This window comes from Pantherophis guttatus, chromosome 3 (genome assembly GCF_059756535.1).
Source record: "Pantherophis guttatus breed Tessera chromosome 3, ASM5975653v1, whole genome shotgun sequence".
Taxonomy (NCBI): Eukaryota; Metazoa; Chordata; class Lepidosauria; order Squamata; family Colubridae; genus Pantherophis; species Pantherophis guttatus.
The window spans coordinates 112,622,539-112,642,297 of NC_142065.1; the positions used below are offsets into that span (position 1 = coordinate 112,622,539).

The 19,759-nt window shown below is 40.3% G+C and overlaps 1 protein-coding gene across 6 annotated transcripts in view; it reads right to left on the bottom strand.

Moving 5' to 3' along the window:
• Nucleotides 1-19,759, bottom strand: part of LOC117661258 (5'-AMP-activated protein kinase subunit beta-2) — a 118,874-nt gene that overhangs the window by 23,582 nt on the left and 75,533 nt on the right. For all 6 annotated transcript variants that reach the window (XM_034409913.3, XM_060690201.2, XM_034409911.3 and 3 more), the window contains 2 exons: nucleotides 3,479-3,599; nucleotides 3,265-3,398 (listed from right to left, as the gene is read on the bottom strand). In XM_034409913.3, the coding sequence (XP_034265804.2) occupies nucleotides 3,265-3,398; nucleotides 3,479-3,599 (255 nt within the window). The remainder of the gene's footprint in view (nucleotides 1-3,264; nucleotides 3,399-3,478; nucleotides 3,600-19,759) is intronic.

A 19,759-nucleotide genomic window follows, 5' to 3' on the forward strand; every position in this document is an offset into this window, starting at 1 on the left:
GCTTCAGGCCAAGAGTTTGTGCCAATCCCAGAGCTACTCAAGACAACCCACAAAATCTCTCTTTGATTGATTGGATCGAACAGGTACAAGGAACTTGGGCAGTAACTCGAAAAGCTCTCGATGAAGCACATCGAGCTCATAAAACCCAAGCTGACAAAAAGAGATGCCCGGCACATCCTTATAAAGTAGGGGACATGGTTTATCTCTCCACCAAATATTTAAAAACCTCCCAAAAGTCAAAAAAGCTTGGACCTAAATATGTGGCATCTTTTCCAATCACCCGAGTAATTAATCCAGTCACGGTTGAATTGGAATTACCAAAAAATTTGCAATGAATTCATCCCATGTTTCATGTCAGCTTATTGAAACCGGAACATTCGTCCTCTTTACGTCTGGACCAAGAATTCCCCCCGTCCCCATTCTGATTGAGGGTGAACAACATTTGAAGTTAAGGAAATTTTAGACTCCCAAAAGTATCATGGTAGAGTGCAATATTTGGTGGCTTGGAAACATTTTCCATTATCTAAAGCTGAATGGGTAAATAAACATGATGTTCGGGCGCCTAAGAAAGTGCAGTTGTTTCACACCAAATATCCTGATAAACCTTAATTTATGTATTGTGTTGTTCTCTCCTTTCCCCTCTTTTTTCTTTTAGGAATAAGATCTCTTCTGAAGGGGGGCCGAATGTCAGCCTCCGCCTTTACTGCTTTGGCTGCCATGGTAATGGAGGGAGTGGGGAGCTAGCATAGGAGAGAAACGAAAGTGAGACTTAAGCTACTGTGGTGCATCTTTGAAGCTACTATCGGGTCAACGGTCATGGCATTCCTGATTGATGACACTGCCAGATGTGTGCTCCCACCTGACCTCTGGGAGACCTTTGGATTGGATGATTTACGATGGACAGTGGGAGGGAATACTTTCTATTTGTAATTTTTGCACTTTTGCCTCAGATTCTGCTTTTTCTTGGTTGCAATCACTTCATTTTCTAGTAAAAGTACCTTTCTCGGTGCCTGGAGGCCGTGCGGGCCTGGATGGGGAGAAACAGGCTCCGACTCAACCCTTCCAAGACCGAGTGGCTGTGGCTTCCGGTGTCCCGATATAGCCAGCTGGTGCCATCGCTGGTTATTGGGGGCGAATCACTGGCCCCCACAGAGAGGGCTCGCAACTTGGGCATCCTCCTGGATACACGGCTGTCTTTAGAAGAGCATATGATGGCCATGGCCAGGGGGGCTTTTTATCAGGTCCGCCTGATATGCCAGTTGCGTCCCTTTCTGGATTGGGACTCCCTACGCACGGTCACTCAGGCACTCATTACTTCCTGCCTGGACTACTGCAATGCTCTCTACATGGGGCTCCCCTTGGGGTGCACCCGGAGGCTCCAGTTGGTCCAGAATGCGGCCGCGCGGGGGATTATGGGAGCGACAGGGCGCTCCCATGTGATACCTCTCCTGCGTGAGCTGCACTGGCTTCCAGTCGTCTTCCGGGTGCGCTTCAAGGTGTTGGTGACCACCTTTAAAGCGCTCCATGGCTTAGGGCCTGGGTATCTACGAGACCACCTTCTGCCGCCAATAGCCTCCCACCGGCCAGTTCGCTCGCACAGAGAGGGCCTCCTCAGGGTGCCATCGGCCAGACAATGTCGGCTGGTGACCTCCAGGGGGAGAGCCTTCTCTGTGGCGGCATCTGCCCTCTGGAACGACCTACCCCCAGAGATACGCACGATACCAGACCTCCAGACTTTTCATTGGGCCCTGAAAACTCATTTATTCCATCTAGCCAGGCTGGCTTGATCCCATCCTTTCGGTTTTAATTTGAAATTGGTTTTAACTGGGTTGTTTTAAATTGAGGGCCGAAATTATTTAATGTCTTTTAAACTGTTTTTTAAATTTTATATGTTATGTTTTATCTCGGCTGTTCACCGCTCTGAGTCCTGTTGGAGAAGGGCGGTATAAAAATCAAATCAAATCAAATAAATAAATAAATAAATAAATAAAAAAATAAAAAAAAATAAGTGCTAAAAAAATCCTAGCAGTGAAGCTGTAAAAATGCGAGTTTCACAAGACCCGCAAGCAATTCCAGACTTTCCTTGGGTTCACCAACTGTTACAGACAGTTCATTCCAGCCTTTGCTGAGGTTGCTTTACCCGATGGAGCTGGTGAAAATGGGGGGTGGGGGGTGGGGGCAAAGCTGTGGCCAAGCCAACCACTGGCTTGGTCCTTAGACTGCCAGCGAGCATTTGAGAAACTGAAGAGGCCTCTTCACAGAAGAGTCCATCCTTCAGCACCCCGATTCCGAACAGGCATTTGTCGTCCAGGCCGATGCTAGCGACATGGCAGAGGTGCCATGTAGCAGAGATGCTCTTACAACAAAACCCCTCTCACTTCTCTCATTGCAGGATGTTCTCTTCTACTGAAGGGGGGCAGCCTGTAGCCCTACAGCCATTTTCCTTGGCATCTTCAGGGCTGCCACAGGGGTGGCTGGGTGAGCTGTGGAAATGGGACCAAAATAAAATTATTTTCCCTGAGAACCAAGGGTGTTCCTACCAGGTGTGAAGAGGTGGGACATGAGTCCAGATGAACTTTGGACTGTGACCTGATTGGGCCATGTGATGGTCTGAAAGGAAAGGAGGAGGGGAAAAATGTATTTTTTATTAGGGGGAAACCTGAGGGACTTTAGATTTGGGTTTTCCCAGATGTGCCAATATGACATGCCTAATAAATCTGTACTTTGAGGAATGTGCCTGCCTCAGAATTTTGATTTTGTTGGGGTGTTATTTGGAACCCCGACACATAAGCTATCTTGTTCCAAGATTCTGGTTTGAGAATTTTGTGATCATGATTACAAGATGATTATTATAATTTTATTAAATTTGTATTCCTCTTGACTCCCAATGATACCAGCCTATTCACAAGTAATTTTTTTTTAAAAAAATTACAATTAAAATCAAAAGTAGGAAATAAAAGATAGCAAGGTGGCAGCCAGACTTGAATAGAAAAAATAAAAGAATTCAAGGTGGCTTAACTCACCCTTGCCTTAGGCCTGGGAGAGGAGCCAAATCTTCTGGCCCTTTGAAAGACCAGTAGGGTAGAGGCCATCCAGGTCACAAGGGGAAGATTCAAGAGGGCAGGCACTGCGATAGATAAGGTGTATTTCCGGGGTCTTGATAGATAGCAATGTTTAATTGAAGTAACCCAGAGCACCCCAACCCTGCCAGATTGATTTGGTAGAGATGGTACTACAGATATACATTTAGGAACTGGTACTCACAGAAATATTAGTATCCTTGTTAAGGATGACTTGTAGAAGATGGGGAGGAAGAATTGGCGGAGATTTGAATCGCTCTTCAGGCCGATATACATACATATCTTGGCCATAAATTCCAGGAGGGGAGCCAGAAAGTTCTATTGAAAATTAAACAGTGTGAGTAAAGAAACCAGCTCATCATTTTTAATGTTCATGCTAAAAGTGGAAGAAAAGTCACCTTGATAGGAAGTCTCTGAACTTTCAAGGGAATCAACTTTTAAAGCATCAAACACTTCAAAATCCGATTTTTTTACATGAATCAGATTGTTTATTGTTCCCATCTGACTGGTCACTACAGGCTAAAAAAAGAAGACAGAATTAAGAATTTATATAAACTCAAATGCCTTCGAAACAGAGATTTTGCTCACAAAACAAGAACTGTATAAAGGCTGTCCTGATCATATTCACATTCTAGATCCAACCCCATAATGCCCAATCTTTACATTTCAGACTAGAGTAGAAGGAAGCATACCAGTTTTAATTCAGTTCAAACTCTGCTTTAGCTGTGAACTCACTCTGGGGACTTTCTTTCTCATCTTCTTCAATAAGATTAACTGGGAGATGATGGATACCCATGTTTCCCTGAAATAAGGCCCGGTCTTATTTTCTTTTGGGCCCCAAAATAAACACTAGGGCTTATTTTTTGCGGTGTCTTATTTTTTCCCCATGTACGGGTGGCCCACTTCTGCTTGCTCACAGCGGGGCAGAAGACTGTGCAGTGTGCCAGTGCCAATGTGAGGCAGGGAGGTGGAGCTGCCCCATACGCTCCACACCAGCTTACCTCAGGGCCCCCACAGCCAGACCACCCATGCTCTGACTCCTGCCTCGTCTCGTGGCAGCTGCTCCAACAGCCCCATCCAGCAGGACCCCAGGGGGCCACTGGCATTCTGCTTGGTTACGGCTGCAATGGAGGGGCTGATCTAGTGCCCAGGCTGGCTACAACACAATGTTCATTATCGACTTTGAGATTCCTAGCTGCAATGGACAGCAAAGCTAAGGTAGACCCTGACCACTTCTCTCCGCCACAGTGCTTCCTGGATGCGGCTTACAGCTCCAAGCCCAAAGCGGCGGGAGGTGAGACCTGCCTTGGCACCACCAGCCTCAGACTCTTCGCAGTCCATGGAGGATGCGCTCGAATCTGTGCCAAGACCAGGGCCTCAGGAGGGCATGGGCGAAGACTTTTATGGCTTGCTTTGTATCTTGCAGAAGCAGAGACAGGCGGGAGGTCTGAGAACACACAGTGCCCCAGCGCAGCGCTCACCCTTGAGGGCCGCCCACCCACCAGCTGGACTGCCCAGAAGCAGCGTGTCCCCCGGTCATGGGCTGGATGCGGGACCCAAGGTGGAGGGGAGGCCGAGCGGGCAGCCCTCAGGGGAGACAAAAGTTTCTGGAAGGTGATTTGTTAGAAACCTGAGCTGCACATGTATGTATGATAGATATGCCACCACATTAAAGTACTGGTAGATGCCAGCCTTCCCTCCGCTGGGCGTGGGCAGTTACTGGAGACAGACGGGCCTGTTTCAGCACCTGGTGCCCAGATGCCCTCACTTCCCCCAAGCATTTTTTTGATAACCTAATTTCCAGTTCTGTTGCATTTCTCCATCGCATTTCTTGGCATTGTGTGCAGGGAAACAAATGTTTGTGTGACTAAAAAAAAAGTTCAATCAATTCCAACTTCTTGCAGGAAGAAAAGCTCTGGCAAAGTAAAAATTGATTGAACGTTTTTTTTTTTTAGTCCTACAAACTTGTTTTCCTGCACATAAATGCAGAGAAACACAGTGGTAGGCAAAGAAATGCTTGGGGAAAGCGAGGGCATCTGGGCGGTGGTGGGTGGGTTAGGGTTAGGATTCGTGGCACTGTGCTGCAATGGAGAAATAGGAAACGGACCGGCCGGTGTGAGGGAAGGAGTCCGCTTTCCCTCTTCTCTCTGTTCCTCCTTCCCTCATGCCGGCAACTCCATTTCCTGTTTCTCTATTGCAGTGCAGCGCTCAGGATCCTCTTTGATAGCAGGGGAGTAATTTAACAACTGGTTTGCCCAGGGTCAAGTTGGTCGTCGTGGGAGGCTTGTCCCACATCTGCATTGGAGCTGGAAGATGGGGATGGGCCACGCCTCCCATGACGTCCAACCTGACCCTGGGCAAACCGGTTGTTAAATTATTTCAATTCTACCACTGGCCGATTCCCAACATAATAAGGTTTCCAAACTGCTTTAAAAATACCCAGATAAACCCAAATGGAAGGGCAATAAAGCTGTATATGTACATGATGGAAAATAGGGGGGAATAAGTGATAAAGACCAGAGCAGCCTGGGTCCAGAGTGCCTGCAAACCTGTCTCTTGAGGAGCCCGGCAGAAGTCTTGCTCGCCAATCACTGTGACGGGACGGGGTCCTTCAGACACTTAGCTTGGCTGCCTGTTTCGTAGCTCCAGCCCCTCCCTCCTTCACTGGGAGTCCAGGCACTTCAGCAGGCAGCAAGCGAGATCTTGGCCAGCCTCCTCAGCAGATTAGGACTTTGCAGGGGGGCAATCTAGTGCCCGGGGTTGCTATAACACAAACATTCATTCTTGGCCTTACTTGAGATTCCTAGCTGCAATGGGCAGCAAAGCTAGGGTTAACGTCCCCCTGCATTGGGGGGAGAGTGAGCGGATGGCAGGCACCTGGAGGTCCTGCAGAAGCTGAGAGGCATCCCTGAAAGGCGGCTGAGACTCACTGTGTCCACCCCCATGTCATTGGCATTGCCTTCCAGTTTCAGCTGATGGGGCTCGTGAAGTTAAGGTCTGTGTGCGGCCAAAGAGTAAGGGCCAGCGGGTGCATGGGGTGATGTGGGCGGGGCAGCCTCATGCTCCCATGCAGGCTGGATTAATGGCTTTGAGGGCTGTATCAGGCCCGCAGACCGTAGTTTGAGGAGCCCTGCTTTATAGCATTCAGCTATACTAGGGTGGCCATTATGTACTAGAATGGCCCCTTCTCCTTTTTCTGTTGATCACTTCCAGCATGATTGACTGTTTGAGTGAGTCAGTTTGCATGACATGGCCAAAGTATGATAATCTTTGTTTGGAAATTTTGGGTGAGATTCAGTCTAGGACTTCTTTGTGATTTTTGCAATCCATAGGATGCCTAATAATTTTCTCCAGCATCACAATTTCAAGGTGTCCAACCTTCTCCTGCCTTTTTCAGAGTCCATGTTTCGCAGCTATAAATACCAATTAGAAAAATTATTATGTCAACTAACCTGCATTTGATTGGGAGGCTGATATATTTATTCTTCCGGACGTTATTCATGCTGGACATTGCAGATCTTCCAAGTGCTATATACCTTCTGATCTCAGAGCTGCAGTCACCATGTTGGTTGATTTTAGATTCCAAGAAGTTGAATTCCTTTGTTTTTATGGTCTCATTGTCGATGTCGAGATTGAACTGCTTTGCTTCTTTCAAACCTATTGCTTTTCAACTTGCCAATGAACTGGCAAGATTGAATGTGGAGAATGTATGGAGAGATCCTGAGAGCTTGGAGCCAGCAAGGTCACCACTGCAGGTGCTTCAGAAAGAGATGGACCGTTCTCATAACAAAAGACCATCTCATAATTGGACAATGTAATCAACCAGGGGTGGGGAGAAGGAGAAGGGTTGTTTAACTGGGCAAGCATTTGCCTGGGAAACCAGAGTGGTTTCATTTCTTCACTACCAACATGGTGTATCCAATAAAGTTTTACTTTTGGGAATTAAATTCTCCCGAGAGTGTTTCCTTGTTTTGGATCCGGTAATTGGATAGTTGACATTAAATCAGCTCTCCTAACTCAACTCAGCGTACTCAAGGAAACCCGAGAGAGCTGTGATCTAACGATGTCCAGAACGGAATGAAAAGCTGATGCCACAGTGAAGCCTTGATTGCACTCCCCTGGGAGGCACCAGCAATCGCTCATGAATTCCAGAGCACAGATGGTAGTAACCCAATCCAAAGTGAAAGTGGAGATGATGGAGCAGCCAACAGTGCATGAAGGTCATGGCAGGAACCATTTGCCCTGATGCAAAGGCACAATGGCCGAGCAGAGTTGGGAAAGCAGCCGAGTTCAAGTTCCTCTTGTTTCCATCTGGAGTGGCTCTGATTCGAGGGAGCAAATGGAAGGTGCGGAGGGCTGCTGACTGGGAAGAGCCAGGGGAATGGAAATTCCTAACATCATGCTGTAGCCCACTTGTGGAGCAACTGTGTGAAAGACTTGTCAGAATGGAGATGCAGGAACCAGCACCGATGAATCCGTCAGTCCCGGGAGCGGGGCTTCTGATGGGCCAAGCGTCAGCAGCTCTCTCCCCTTCTCTACTACAGAGAGTGAGACTGGGGAGTATCATCCAAGGAGTTGGGGCTCCCCAGCAGGGGCTGCCATTCCTTTTTCCACGGCTGCGGGGCAAGCCCAGGGAATCCCTGCAGCAGAAGGAGCCCAGGCACAAGCAGTCCCCCAGAAGGGAGGTCTGCCACCAGGCTACATGCTAGTTTGGGATAATTGGGAGCTCCCAACTCTAAAAGCAATGTTTGATGGGCACCTGGAGAAACTACCATACTTCCTGAACTAGGTGTGGAATAATCTGGATCAGTAGGGGGCAATGTACCCGGATGAAGCTGCCCATGGGAACGCCATCACATCAAACTAGAGGATGAGGTGGCAGAGTGGACCTGCTGCTTGGTCATCCTGCGAACTGTGGAAAAGATGGGACTCAGACTTAAAATTGAGGCAAGCTATGAAGTTTGAACAAGTTGATGGCTCCCTTACTGGGGACCTACCAGCCATATGCCTAACCGAACCCGTAACCCTGAAATTAGGAAGCCATGAGGAAACTATACGTTTCATTGTAGCCCCCAAAATGGCAGAGACAATGATATTTGGGTTGGCATGGCTGAAAAAGTGGAACCTCATGGTTGACTGGAAAGAGAAGTGGCATAGTAGAGCAGGAGAACTGCAATATGTAGAGGTGAAGCACAGAGGCAGTGAAAGCCCGCTGATGGGGAAGGGAAAGATACAGTCTGTCAACTCATTAGTTGATAGGGCAACCAAGGGGGGCCAACCATCCCTAAGGTATTCTAAGACCTAGCGGAAGCATTTAGCGAGTGGGAGTCAGACATACTCTCTCCCCATCATCCCACTGACTGTGCTATTGAGATACTGTTGGAGGCAAAATTACCTAAGCCAAAAATATACTCATGACCTCAAGTGAGACAGAGGAGCTCAGGAATTTCATGGATAAAAATCTAGCTAGGGATTTCATCCAATCGGCAAAGTCTAAAATGGCAGCCCTAATGCTCTTTAAGAGAAGAAAGATTGGTTTTTGAGATTATGCATGGATTTTCACAGGATCAATGGTGTCTGTGTGGAAAACATGTACCCCCTCCCCTCATGAAGGACATGCTGGAATACCTGGCCAAGGGAAAGGTGTTCTCTAAGCTGGACCTGAAAGAAGCATATTACCGAGTAACAATAAAAGAAGGAGATGAGTGGAAAATCACTTTCAATTGTCTCTTAGGGTGTTTCTAATTCTGAATGATGCATTTTGGGCTGCAGGGAGCACCCGCAGTGTTCATGCAACTAATCAACGAAGTGCTGCATGAGCATCCTGTATAAGGGAGTGTTGGTGTACCTGAATGATATCTTCATTTATTCTGAGACAATGGAGACCATGTGAAACTAGTGTGGCAGGTGCTAAGAAAACTATTTAAAGCTAGATTCTACGCTAAACTAAGTGCAATGTCCACAAAACCAGTTTAGACTACTTGGGGTATCATGTGTCCAGTGAGGGGGTGGAGATGGACCCTGGAAAGATGAAGGCCATTCTGAAGCGGGAAACCCCTCGCACCAGAAAGCAACTGGAGAGCTTTCTGGGCTTTGCCAAATTCTACCACCAATTCATCCCCTCATTCGCAAAGATAACCATGCTTATCACTGAACTATTAAAAAGGTTACTTGCCAGGGGAGAAGAATTTCCTTGCCAATGCACTCTCTTGTATGCCTCAATACAAAAGCATCCGAGAGGAAATAGTTAACTCTATCACTCACTCCAGGCAACTGGCAGCACAGGTCTCAGCGAGGTAGTGGCAGCTAGCCACTCCTCAGCCATCTGACTCCAACAACTAAAAGAGGGCATGAAGGAAGATGAATGGCTGAGAGATCACAAAGCCAACTTGATGATGAGGGAGGACCTGGCATGGAAGGGAGACAAACAGTAAGTTCCAACCAGCCAGAGGACCCAAATCCTACAAGAAGCCACATGGGGTTTTAAAAACCCTTCACCTGGCTAAAAGACAATTCTGGTGGCCCAAGATGAAGATACGGAGGATTCTGGATCTGCGTACCTTCCGTCGCGCGCTTAAGACGTTCCTATTCCATCAAGCTGGCCTGACCTAAACTTTTCCTCTTTTTAAATGGGAATTTTAAATTTGGTTTTAAATTATTGGGGTTTTAAAATGGTTCAGCCAAATTTATTTAATTTGTTTTATCTCCATTTTAAATTTTGTATTTATATGTTTTATTTTATGGCTGTTCACCGCCCTGAGTCCTTCGGGAGTAGGGCGGTATACAAATTTAATAAAATGAAATAAAATGAAATGACTAAAAAAGATAAGGGGCTCTTGCAAAATATCTCAACACGTGCTAGATTACCAAAATCGTTTTTTGAAATGATGGATGATATGGAGTTAAGAGATATCTGGAGAGAGAGGAACCCTGAAGAAAAAGACTTTACTTTTTTCTCTGATAGACATCAATCTTTCTCTAGGATTGATTTCATATTAATTACTAATGATCTTTTTTCTAGGGTGAAGAAGACGAAGATTTGCCCAAGAGTTTTAATGGATCATAGTCCAGTTTGGATGGAATTAAGAGTATGGAATGGGATTTAAGAGGTCTTGGAGGTTAAATGAAAATCTGTTTAGATATGAGGAAAATGTAAAAGAATGTAAAAAATTTATGAAAGAATTTTTTATTATAAATATGCATAAGGGTACATCTATAGAAATGGTTTGGGATGCAAGCAAAGCATATATGAGAGGTATTTTGATATATCTGAATAAAAAAAATAGACGTAAACAGGAAAAAAAAAGGAAGGACTTAGAAGAGGAAATTAAAAAAAAAAACAAGCTTTGATATTGAACCCAGCAGACAAGAAAATAAAGAGACAATTAACTTACTGCGAGGGCAATTTAATATGCTAATGGCAGATCAGGTCGCAACTAATTTGCAATATGCTAAACATAATACTTTTTGCAATGCTAATAAACCAGGAAGATGGTTAGCATATTTGTTAAGGAAAAAACAAAAGTCACGGACCATAGAGAAAATAGAATATAAAGGTAAAGAGGTTTATCAGCAAAACATGATTAAAAAAGCATTTTTAGAATTTTATACGAGGTTGTATGCTAGTGATAAAATTCAAAGTATAGATGTAGATAGATACTTACAGAAAGAGAATATTTCTATAACAGAGAAAGCATTTGATCGATTGAATTGGCATTTCTTATTGAAAATGATAGAAAAGATGCAGTTTGGAGAATATTTTACACAATCTATTAAGGCAATATATCAGAAACAAATAGCGCAAATAATAATTAATGGTAGTTTAACAGATACTTTTAATATAGAAAAAGGAACAAGACAAGGATGTCCCTTGTCTCCATTATTGTTCATCTTGACTTTGGAATTTTTGTTGAGTAAGATATGTGGGTCGGACAAAATAAATGGAATTAAAATTAGGCAGTATGATTACAGAGTACGAGCATTCGCAGATGATTTGGTTGTTACTTTATTTTTATTTTTTATTTTTTTAAATAGTTTTTATTGAATATAAATATTAAAAAAGACATACGTAACATATACACAACGAACATTTATACAACATATACACAAAAAGAATATAATTTCTTCTTAAGCATTTTTTCAGAGTGACGTTCTACAATTCTACTTATAATATATTCCTTCCCCTTTCTGTAATCTAATAATATTTTTATTACATATATATGTATCAATCGGTAATATATCCCCTATATTTTTTGTATATTTCTAATTTTTAACCAATTATACCAACTATTCCATATTTTATAATAGTCTGATTCTTCTTTTTCTTGTAGTTCTTTGGTTAACCTATCCATTTCAGCGCATTCTAAAATTTTCCCTATTACTTCTGTTTCACTTGGTATTTTTTCTTGTTTCCAATTTCTTGCGTAGATTATTCTTGCAGCAGTTAATATGTGAATTGTAAGATATTTAATATCCTTAGGGTATGATTTGTTAAATATTCCTAATAAAAATGTTTCTGGTTCTTTTTCAATCTGTGTTTTTGTTATTTGTTCCAACCATTTTTTGATGTTAGACCAAAATTTCTTTGCTGCCGGGCATGTCCACCATAAATGATAGAAAGTCCCTTGTGCCTTTTTGCACTTCCAACAAATTGGGCTATTTTTAGGTTGTATTTTTGCCAATCTGGTTGGAGACATATGCCACCGATAAAACATTTTCAGTTGGTTTTCCTTGTACGCCGTTGCTTTCGTTAACTTTAGGTTTTCCTGCCAGAACTTTTCCCATTTTTCCAAAGGTATTGTGTGTTTGATATTTTGAGCCCACTTAATCATCGTTTCTTTGACTGTCTCTTCTTCCAATTTATAGCGTAGGAGAAATTTATAAATTCTACTAATTAATTTATTTTCTGAATCTAATATAATTTTATCTATTTCTTGTTTTTGATTGTAAATTTCATATGTTTTTATATGCTCTCTATATTTAGATTGTGTTTGAGTGTAAGTCCACCAGTCTATTCCTCTGTGTAAATCTGTCTCCAATTGTTGTTTTGTCTTTAGTTTGCCTTGATAGTCAATTATATCTTTATATCTAATTATTTTTGTCTTATCTGTTAAATTTGGGTGTCTAATTGATTCCGCCGGTGCTAGCCAATTTGGTATCTTCATATAATGTTGTTTTTTAATTTTAAGCCAAATTTGTAATAGTGAGTTCCTTATTGTATGTGTTTTAAAATATGAATGTGTTTTGTATTTCTCATCCCACATAAAGGAGTGCCAGCCAGTTTGAAGTTCGTGTCCCTCAATTGTTAAAGTTCTAGAGTCCTTTAATTCTATCCAATCTTTGACCCACGATAGTACTGCTGCTTGGTAGTATATCTCCCAGTCAGGGAGTGCAGCTCCTCCTCTATTTTTTGTATCCTGAAGCAGTTTAAATTTTATTCGTGGCCTTTTCCCTTGCCATATAAATTTAGATGTTATTTTATTCAGCTTTTCAAAAAACGGTTTATCTATTTTAATTGGGGTGACCTGAAACAAATATAGAAATTTAGGTAATATAATCATTTTGATAGCCGAAATTCTTCCTAGGAATGAAATGTGTAAATTTTCCCATTTTTCTAAATCTTTCTTTGTTTGTTCTAGTAATTTATCATAATTATTTTCTTTAATTGCTGATGTTCTTGTGGATAAGCAGATTCCTAGATATTTTATTTTTGTTGTTGTTTGAATTTGTATATTATCTATCAAATCTTTTGTTTGGATTTCCGTAAGGTTTTTAACAATTAGCTTCGATTTATTCTTATTAATTTTTAGTCCAGCCACTTCTCCAAATTCTTCTATTTTTTGAAACAAATTAGGTATAGATTCCATAGGATTTTCTGTCAAAAACACTAAGTCATCAGCAAAGGCTTGAACTTTGTATTCTTCTCTATTAATCCTTAAACCTTCAATTCCTTGATCTTCTCTAATTTTTTTCAACAGGGTTTCCAATGATAGAATATATAGTAAGGGGGAAAGTGGACAGCCTTGTCTAACTCCTTTTGTTATATTAAATTTGTCTGTTATATCATCATTCATAATTATCCTTGCTGATTGCTTGGTATAGATTTCTGCTATAATTTTCCCAAATTTTTCCCCAATTTGCATATTTTGTAGTTGTTCAATCATAAATTTCCAATTTTGGTTATCAAAGGCCTTTTGGGCGTCAAGAAAAACCAACACTGCCTGCTTCTCCGGGTGAGATTCATAGTATTCTAAAGCATTAAGTATTATTCTCATGTTGTTCTTTATTTGGCGTCCCGGCAGAAATCCATTTTGGTCTGGGTGTATATATGTATTTAATACTAATTTAATTCTTTCTGCCAAGATTGCTGCAAATATTTTGTAATCGGCATTCAATAATGAAATAGGTCTATAGTTTTGTATTAACTGGAGATCTGTGTCTTCTTTTGGAATGATTGTTATTATGGCTTCTGTCCATGAATTTGGTATCTTGGCTTTCTCCATAGCTTCATTATATAATCGCAACATATTCTCTCCCAATACTTCTTGCATTGTTTTATATATTTCTACCGGTAGCCCGTCAGGACCCGGTGTTTTATTGTTTTTTTGCTTTTTCAGTACTTCGTCTAGTTCTAATTTGGTTATTGGCCTATTGAGAGTAATTCTTTGTTCTTCTGTGATTTTTGGCATTCCTGATTTCTCTATGTACTGTTTTATTTTATCTTCCTCTATTTTCCCCTGATTATATAGATTCGCATAAAATTTCTTAATAATATCTTTTTTGGCCTCTTTACTATGTTGAATTTCTCCTTTATCATCTTTCAATTGGTATATCATTCTTTTTTTCTGTTCTTTTTTCAGTTTATAGGCTAGCCATCTGCCCGTTTTGTTTGCGTGCTCAAAATAGTTTTGTTTCGCCATTTTTATTTTTTGGGCTAGTTCTATTTGGTTTATCAAATTCAATTTATGCTTAATCATTTCCCATTCTTCTCTTATTGTTTTGTTCTGGGGCTTTTCCTGGAGTTTTTGTTCTATTTGTTTTAGGTCTTTCTCTAATTTATCTAATTGTTTTTTCTTCTCTTTATTCTTTTTCCTCGTATATGCTATTACTAGGCCCCTTATATATGCTTTTAAAGTATCCCATGTGTTTTGTAAAGAGGTTTCCTCTATTTTATTTATCTGAAAGAATATTTTTACTTCCTTTTCTAACATCAAATTAAATTCTTTTTCTTTACATAATCTTTGGTTCATTGTCCATCTCTTACGTCTTCTTTCCCCTTTCCAGTTTATGAATAGTGGATTGTGGTCTGCCCATTGGTTTGTGCCTATCTCAATTTTTTCTACTTCTGTTTTGATACTTGGGGTCATCCATGCCATGTCCAATCTTGACCAGGAGTTATGCGGATGGGAGTAAAAGGTGTATTGGGCCTCTTCTTCATGTGTTTCCCTCCATACGTCTGCCAAGTTTAGTTCTTCAGCCATAGTAAAGAATTCTTTTGGAAGTATTTCTTTTTTCTTTTGTTTTTTTTCCCCAGTTTTGTAGTCTTTCTTTGCATTTACTATTGCATTATAATCCCCTATTACACAAATATCATCATATTCTAATTCTGCTAATTTTATATGTAGGTCTTTAAAAAAAACCTGTAGTTTTTGGTTAGGTGCATAAATCCCTACAATTAACATTTTCCTTTTTCCTATTTCTAATTCAACCATCACCACTCTACCTTGCTCATCGGTATAAACTAGTTTAGATTGTATTTTTTCTTTTACGTAAATCACTACTTCTTTTTTCTTTTTTGGGGCCAGAGATAAATATAATTTTCCTAATTTGGGGTTTTCTAGGATTTTTTGATAATCTTTTTGAATGTGTACTTCTTGCAGACATATTACATCTGCTTCTAATTTTCGTAATTTTGTGAAAATTTGATTCCTTTTCTTTGGGGGCATTTAAGCCATTAATGTTTACCGAAAAGAGTTTGATCTGTTCATCCATTGCCTATTATATCTGTTTTTTGGTGTTTCTTGTTTCCATCCGTTCTCTAGGTTTTGCACCTTCTCTCTGTTCTCTCTCTTTTTCTTGCCTCTGTCTTATTTCTTTTTCTTCCTTTGTTTCTGTTGGTTCTTCTTCTTGACTTTTACTATCTGTTTCCTCCTTACTTTCCTGTTCTACTTCTAGTCTAAAATGTGTGTTATGAAATTCTCTTGCCTTTTCTAGAGTATCTATTTTATATCTTTTGTCTTCCCACGTAATTAAGATCCCCTCTATTGGCAACCATCTATACATTATCTTGTATTTGATCAGTAGTTGTGTTAAAAACTGATATTGTTGTCGTAGATTTCTTACTCTTCGGGGTATCTGTTTTAAAATTATAATTTCTTTTCCATTATAGATCACCGTTTCTTCTCTAGATTTCTTATAGGCTTCATCTCGGATTGATTTTTTTAAAAATTTAACATGGACTTCTCTCGCCAATCTGTGTCTTCTTATATAATTTGTTTGTACACGATAAGTTTCTTCCAATTGTCCTTTTATTTCTTCTGGCTCTTTTTGTATCATTCCTGCAATAATCTCCACCATCTTTCCTTCTAAGTCCTCATTTTTTTCTTCTGGGACATTTTGAAAACGCAAGAAGTATGAGGCCTTTTCCATTTCGAGCATGGCCAAGGAATCTGACATTTCTTTGTTTAGTTGTAGGGTTTTTTGTTCCATTGCTTCTACTTTTAATTCCACGTGATCTATTTTTGTTTCCGTTTTCCTAATTCTCTGTTCATTTTCTGCTATAGAATTTTGAATGCCCCCAATTTTATCTTTCATGGTCTTAATATCTTCCTTAACTTCTCCTAATTCATTTCTGATCTCTGCATGGAACGTTCTCATTTCTTCCTGATTTTCAGCTATTTTTTCTTGTGTTTGAAGCAGTGTTTCCTGGATCTTTTGAAACATATCTTGTATTACATTAGGTGCCATTTCCAGTTTTTCTTTTTCTTTTTCTTTCCCCATCATGCTGTCTATTGTTTTTTGTTGTGAGGGGGAAGGGGTCATTACTAACGTACTAGTTGTAGGTTTTTTCCCTGTCTTTGTTATGGTGGATGTTGTAGACATTTTTAATATTCGTGTAAAGCTTTCCAACCTTAACATCAATTATTAAGTTATTCCTTAATATCTCTTTTCCCCTCCAAATACTACTTATACACCACACAACTTATATATAGTTATATTATATTATATTGCCAGTTATCCCAATTAAGCAATTAATTCTTGTTCACAGTATAAATCTATTTACTTATCAATCAGGATTTTAATTTAATTTTCTTAATTTTCTAATTAGCAATCTTTTCAGTTACCCCCTTTTTCAATCAGTCTATCTCAGAGATATATAAAAATCAGTCTTTCGCTTTAACAATAATTCCTTGTCTAACTACAATTCCACAATACAATTTATAGCTATAAAAATATTGTCAACTTATATATTTCTTTCAAATATTAAACTTATTAACTAATTAAACAGTTCAAAATTAATAATTCACTTAATTTTTATTTTCTTTAGTCCTTTTTGTCTTCTTGCTTTACCTCTCTCAGTCTGTTCTTTCACAATCATGAAAAACGCAATCTGTGTCGTCTCAGTCTTTTTTTTTAAATTTCTTCTCCCAGTCATCGGATCTCTGCATTCAATTTTCAAATCTCTTTTTTTTTTTAAACTTGAGTTCTTATTATCCAAAGTTATTTGTAAATCCAGAGTTCGAAATCCCGACAGATCTTCTGTATCCGTGAAATTCACCACTTAGTCCGGTATTTCAGTCTCTGTATTCGGTTTCCAATGTTTGGGGTTTGAATCAGTTATAATTCCCAAGATCAAACAGCTTGTCTCTATATCCACAAAGTCCACAGGCTGCTCCCTTTGATCAGCTGTAAAGGTCCGCAGTCAGACCGCTTCGAGCGCTATTTCTCCTTTTCTTATATTTGCTTAGTCATTCTATGGGATTCTCTCTTCCGCGCTATAATTATTCCCCCTTTTTTCCTTCTGCTCTTGTATCGCCGCTGTTGTAACTCACTTGTCTTTCTCTGATTCGCTCGCGCGTCCCATTTGCCGTCTCTGTTGTAGGTGATCTATCTGACAGTCACTCGGATTTGCTTCCACTTTTTGCTTCGATCTAGGCGGGCGCCATCCCTCCTGTCCGCCGATAAGGCCGACTTCTTCTCCACCAATTTAAGAGGTTGATCGCTCGACCTCCCTGATGACAGCGCAACACCAGGGGGCTTCGCGAATTCCTCTTTCGTTTCCCGATCCCTCCAAGTTCGGGAATGCCCCTAAAGAGCAATTAATGAGGAAATTTGGGTTTCAGAGACGGAGCCTCCGTTTCCTCACCCATTCGTGATGACGTCACCGCCGGCGATTTGGTTGTTACTTTAACCCAACCATTACAGTCGGTTATAGGTTTAATGGATATAATTAAGCAATATGGGCAAGTATCTGGATTTAAAATAAATGCAGGGAAAACGAAGATAATAACTAAAAAAATGACTACAAATCAAAAAGATGAATTAGAAAGATTAACAGGATTTAAAATAGTAAAAAAAGTTAAGTATTTGGGGGTTTATATTGTGACATCAAATGCGAAATTATTCACGCATAACTATGATCCGTTGTGGCAAAAAATACAGAGAGAGATGGAAAATTGGAAAAAATTACAATTATCCTTCGTAGGAAGAATAGCAACAGTAAAAATGAAAGTTTTGCCTAAGTTTTTGTTTCTTTTTCAAATGATACCAACACTTTAAAAAGATGAAAATTTGAAGATATGGCAGAAGGGTATTAATAATTTTGTCTGGGCAGGGAAGAGACTGAGAATAAAACAAAAAATAATGCGGGATATACGTGAAAGAGGAGGTCTCAAAATGCCCAATTTAAGACTATATTATGAGGCAGCTGCCCTATGAGCAATGAGTGATTGGATGAACTCAACAGAGGAAAGAATATTGAATATTGAGGGATATGATTTGGTTTACGGGTGGCATGCTTATTTACTATATGATAAGAAAGTGGATAAGACTTTTAAAAGTCACATATTAAGGAATGCTTTATTGCGTGTCTGGAAAAAGTATAAGTATAAACTAAATGAGAAGTTACCAATGTGGGCAATACCCAGACACGCGATAGAGAATATAAGTGTAGAGCAAAAACAAGATGTGATTACATACAAAGAGCTTCTTAACAAGGAAAGAGGTATACTAAAACTAAAATCTTTGAATCAACTAAGAGAAGAAAAGATAATTCAAACATGGTTTCAATATGTACAGTTGCAAGCTAGATGGAGAGAAGATCAGAAAACTGGTATTTTGCAAAATGAGGAGAACTTGGTAAAACAGGTTAGAGATCAAAGTCAAATGCATATAAAAAGGTTGTATAATGCATTGGTAGAAATAGATTCGGAAACGGAGTTAGTTAAGGACTGTATGATAAAGTGGGCACAAAATATTGAAGAACCAATAAAGACGGAAACGTGGGAAAAAATATGGGTTAGAAATGTGAAGTTTACGCAAGCCCAAAACTTAAGAGAGAATTTTTATAAAATGTTTTATAGATGGCATCTAGATCCTAAAAAGCTAGCCTGTATATATCCAAGTGTGCAACCCAAGTGTTGGAGATGTGAATGTGATGATGCCACATATTATCACATATGGTGGACATGTAAAAAAATTAAGGCATTTTGGATAAAAATATGGTGGATTATTCAAAATATTCTCAAAAAGAAGATAAAATTTACTCCACAGTTCTTCTTGTTAGGTATAATTACAGATTGTATTGTTATAGAGACTAAGTTGATTTTAAATTTAATAACAGCAGCCAGACTTTTGGTGGAGCAGTATTGGAAGAAGGAAGACTTGCCTACTATTGAAGAATAGACATTAAAAGTAGTGAACTTAGCAGAGATGTCCAAAATTTCAGCGTATTTGAAGGACCATTCAAATGAAAGATATACATTAGAATGGAGAAGATGGATTGACTATATTCAAAACAAATATCGGACTAAAAAGCTTCAAATAGCTTATGAATGAAATCAACATTTTCTTTTTGAATTATGTTTTGTTAGTTGAAAGGGAAGTTAAAGAGCAAGAGGGAATTAAGAGCCTACAGAAAGTTAGCATATTTTAGTTTATGTTTGTTAAATGTTACACCCTGTATTTGCTCTGGGAAGTCCGGGGTGGGGGGAGGGGGGTGAAGGGAGAGGGGGGATGGGGGATGGGTGGTGGGTGGAGGAGGGAAGGGGGGGAGGAGGGATGGGGAAAAATTGTTGTAATATTTGATAAAACTTTTTAATAAAAAAAAAGATAAAAGTATATTTCAATAAATATCTTATCTCCTATTCCAGTGATGGCTAACCTTTTTGCCGTTGTGTGCCAAAAGCGGGGTTAGTGGGGGGGGGTTGTGTGCGCACATGCCCACACCCATAATTCAATGCGCCCCGTCCCCCCACGCATGAGTGTGTGACCCCCCCCGCACTCTCCCCCGTTTTTGGCATGCAATGGCACAGTGGGCCCAGTAGGCCCATTTTTTTGTCCTAGTAAGGCTCTGGACCCTGGGGAGGGCGAAAACAGCCTTCTGCACTCCCCCGGAAGCCCTCTGGAAGCCCAGAAACAGCCCGTTTCCTGACTTCCGGTGGGCCAGGAAGGCCCGAAAA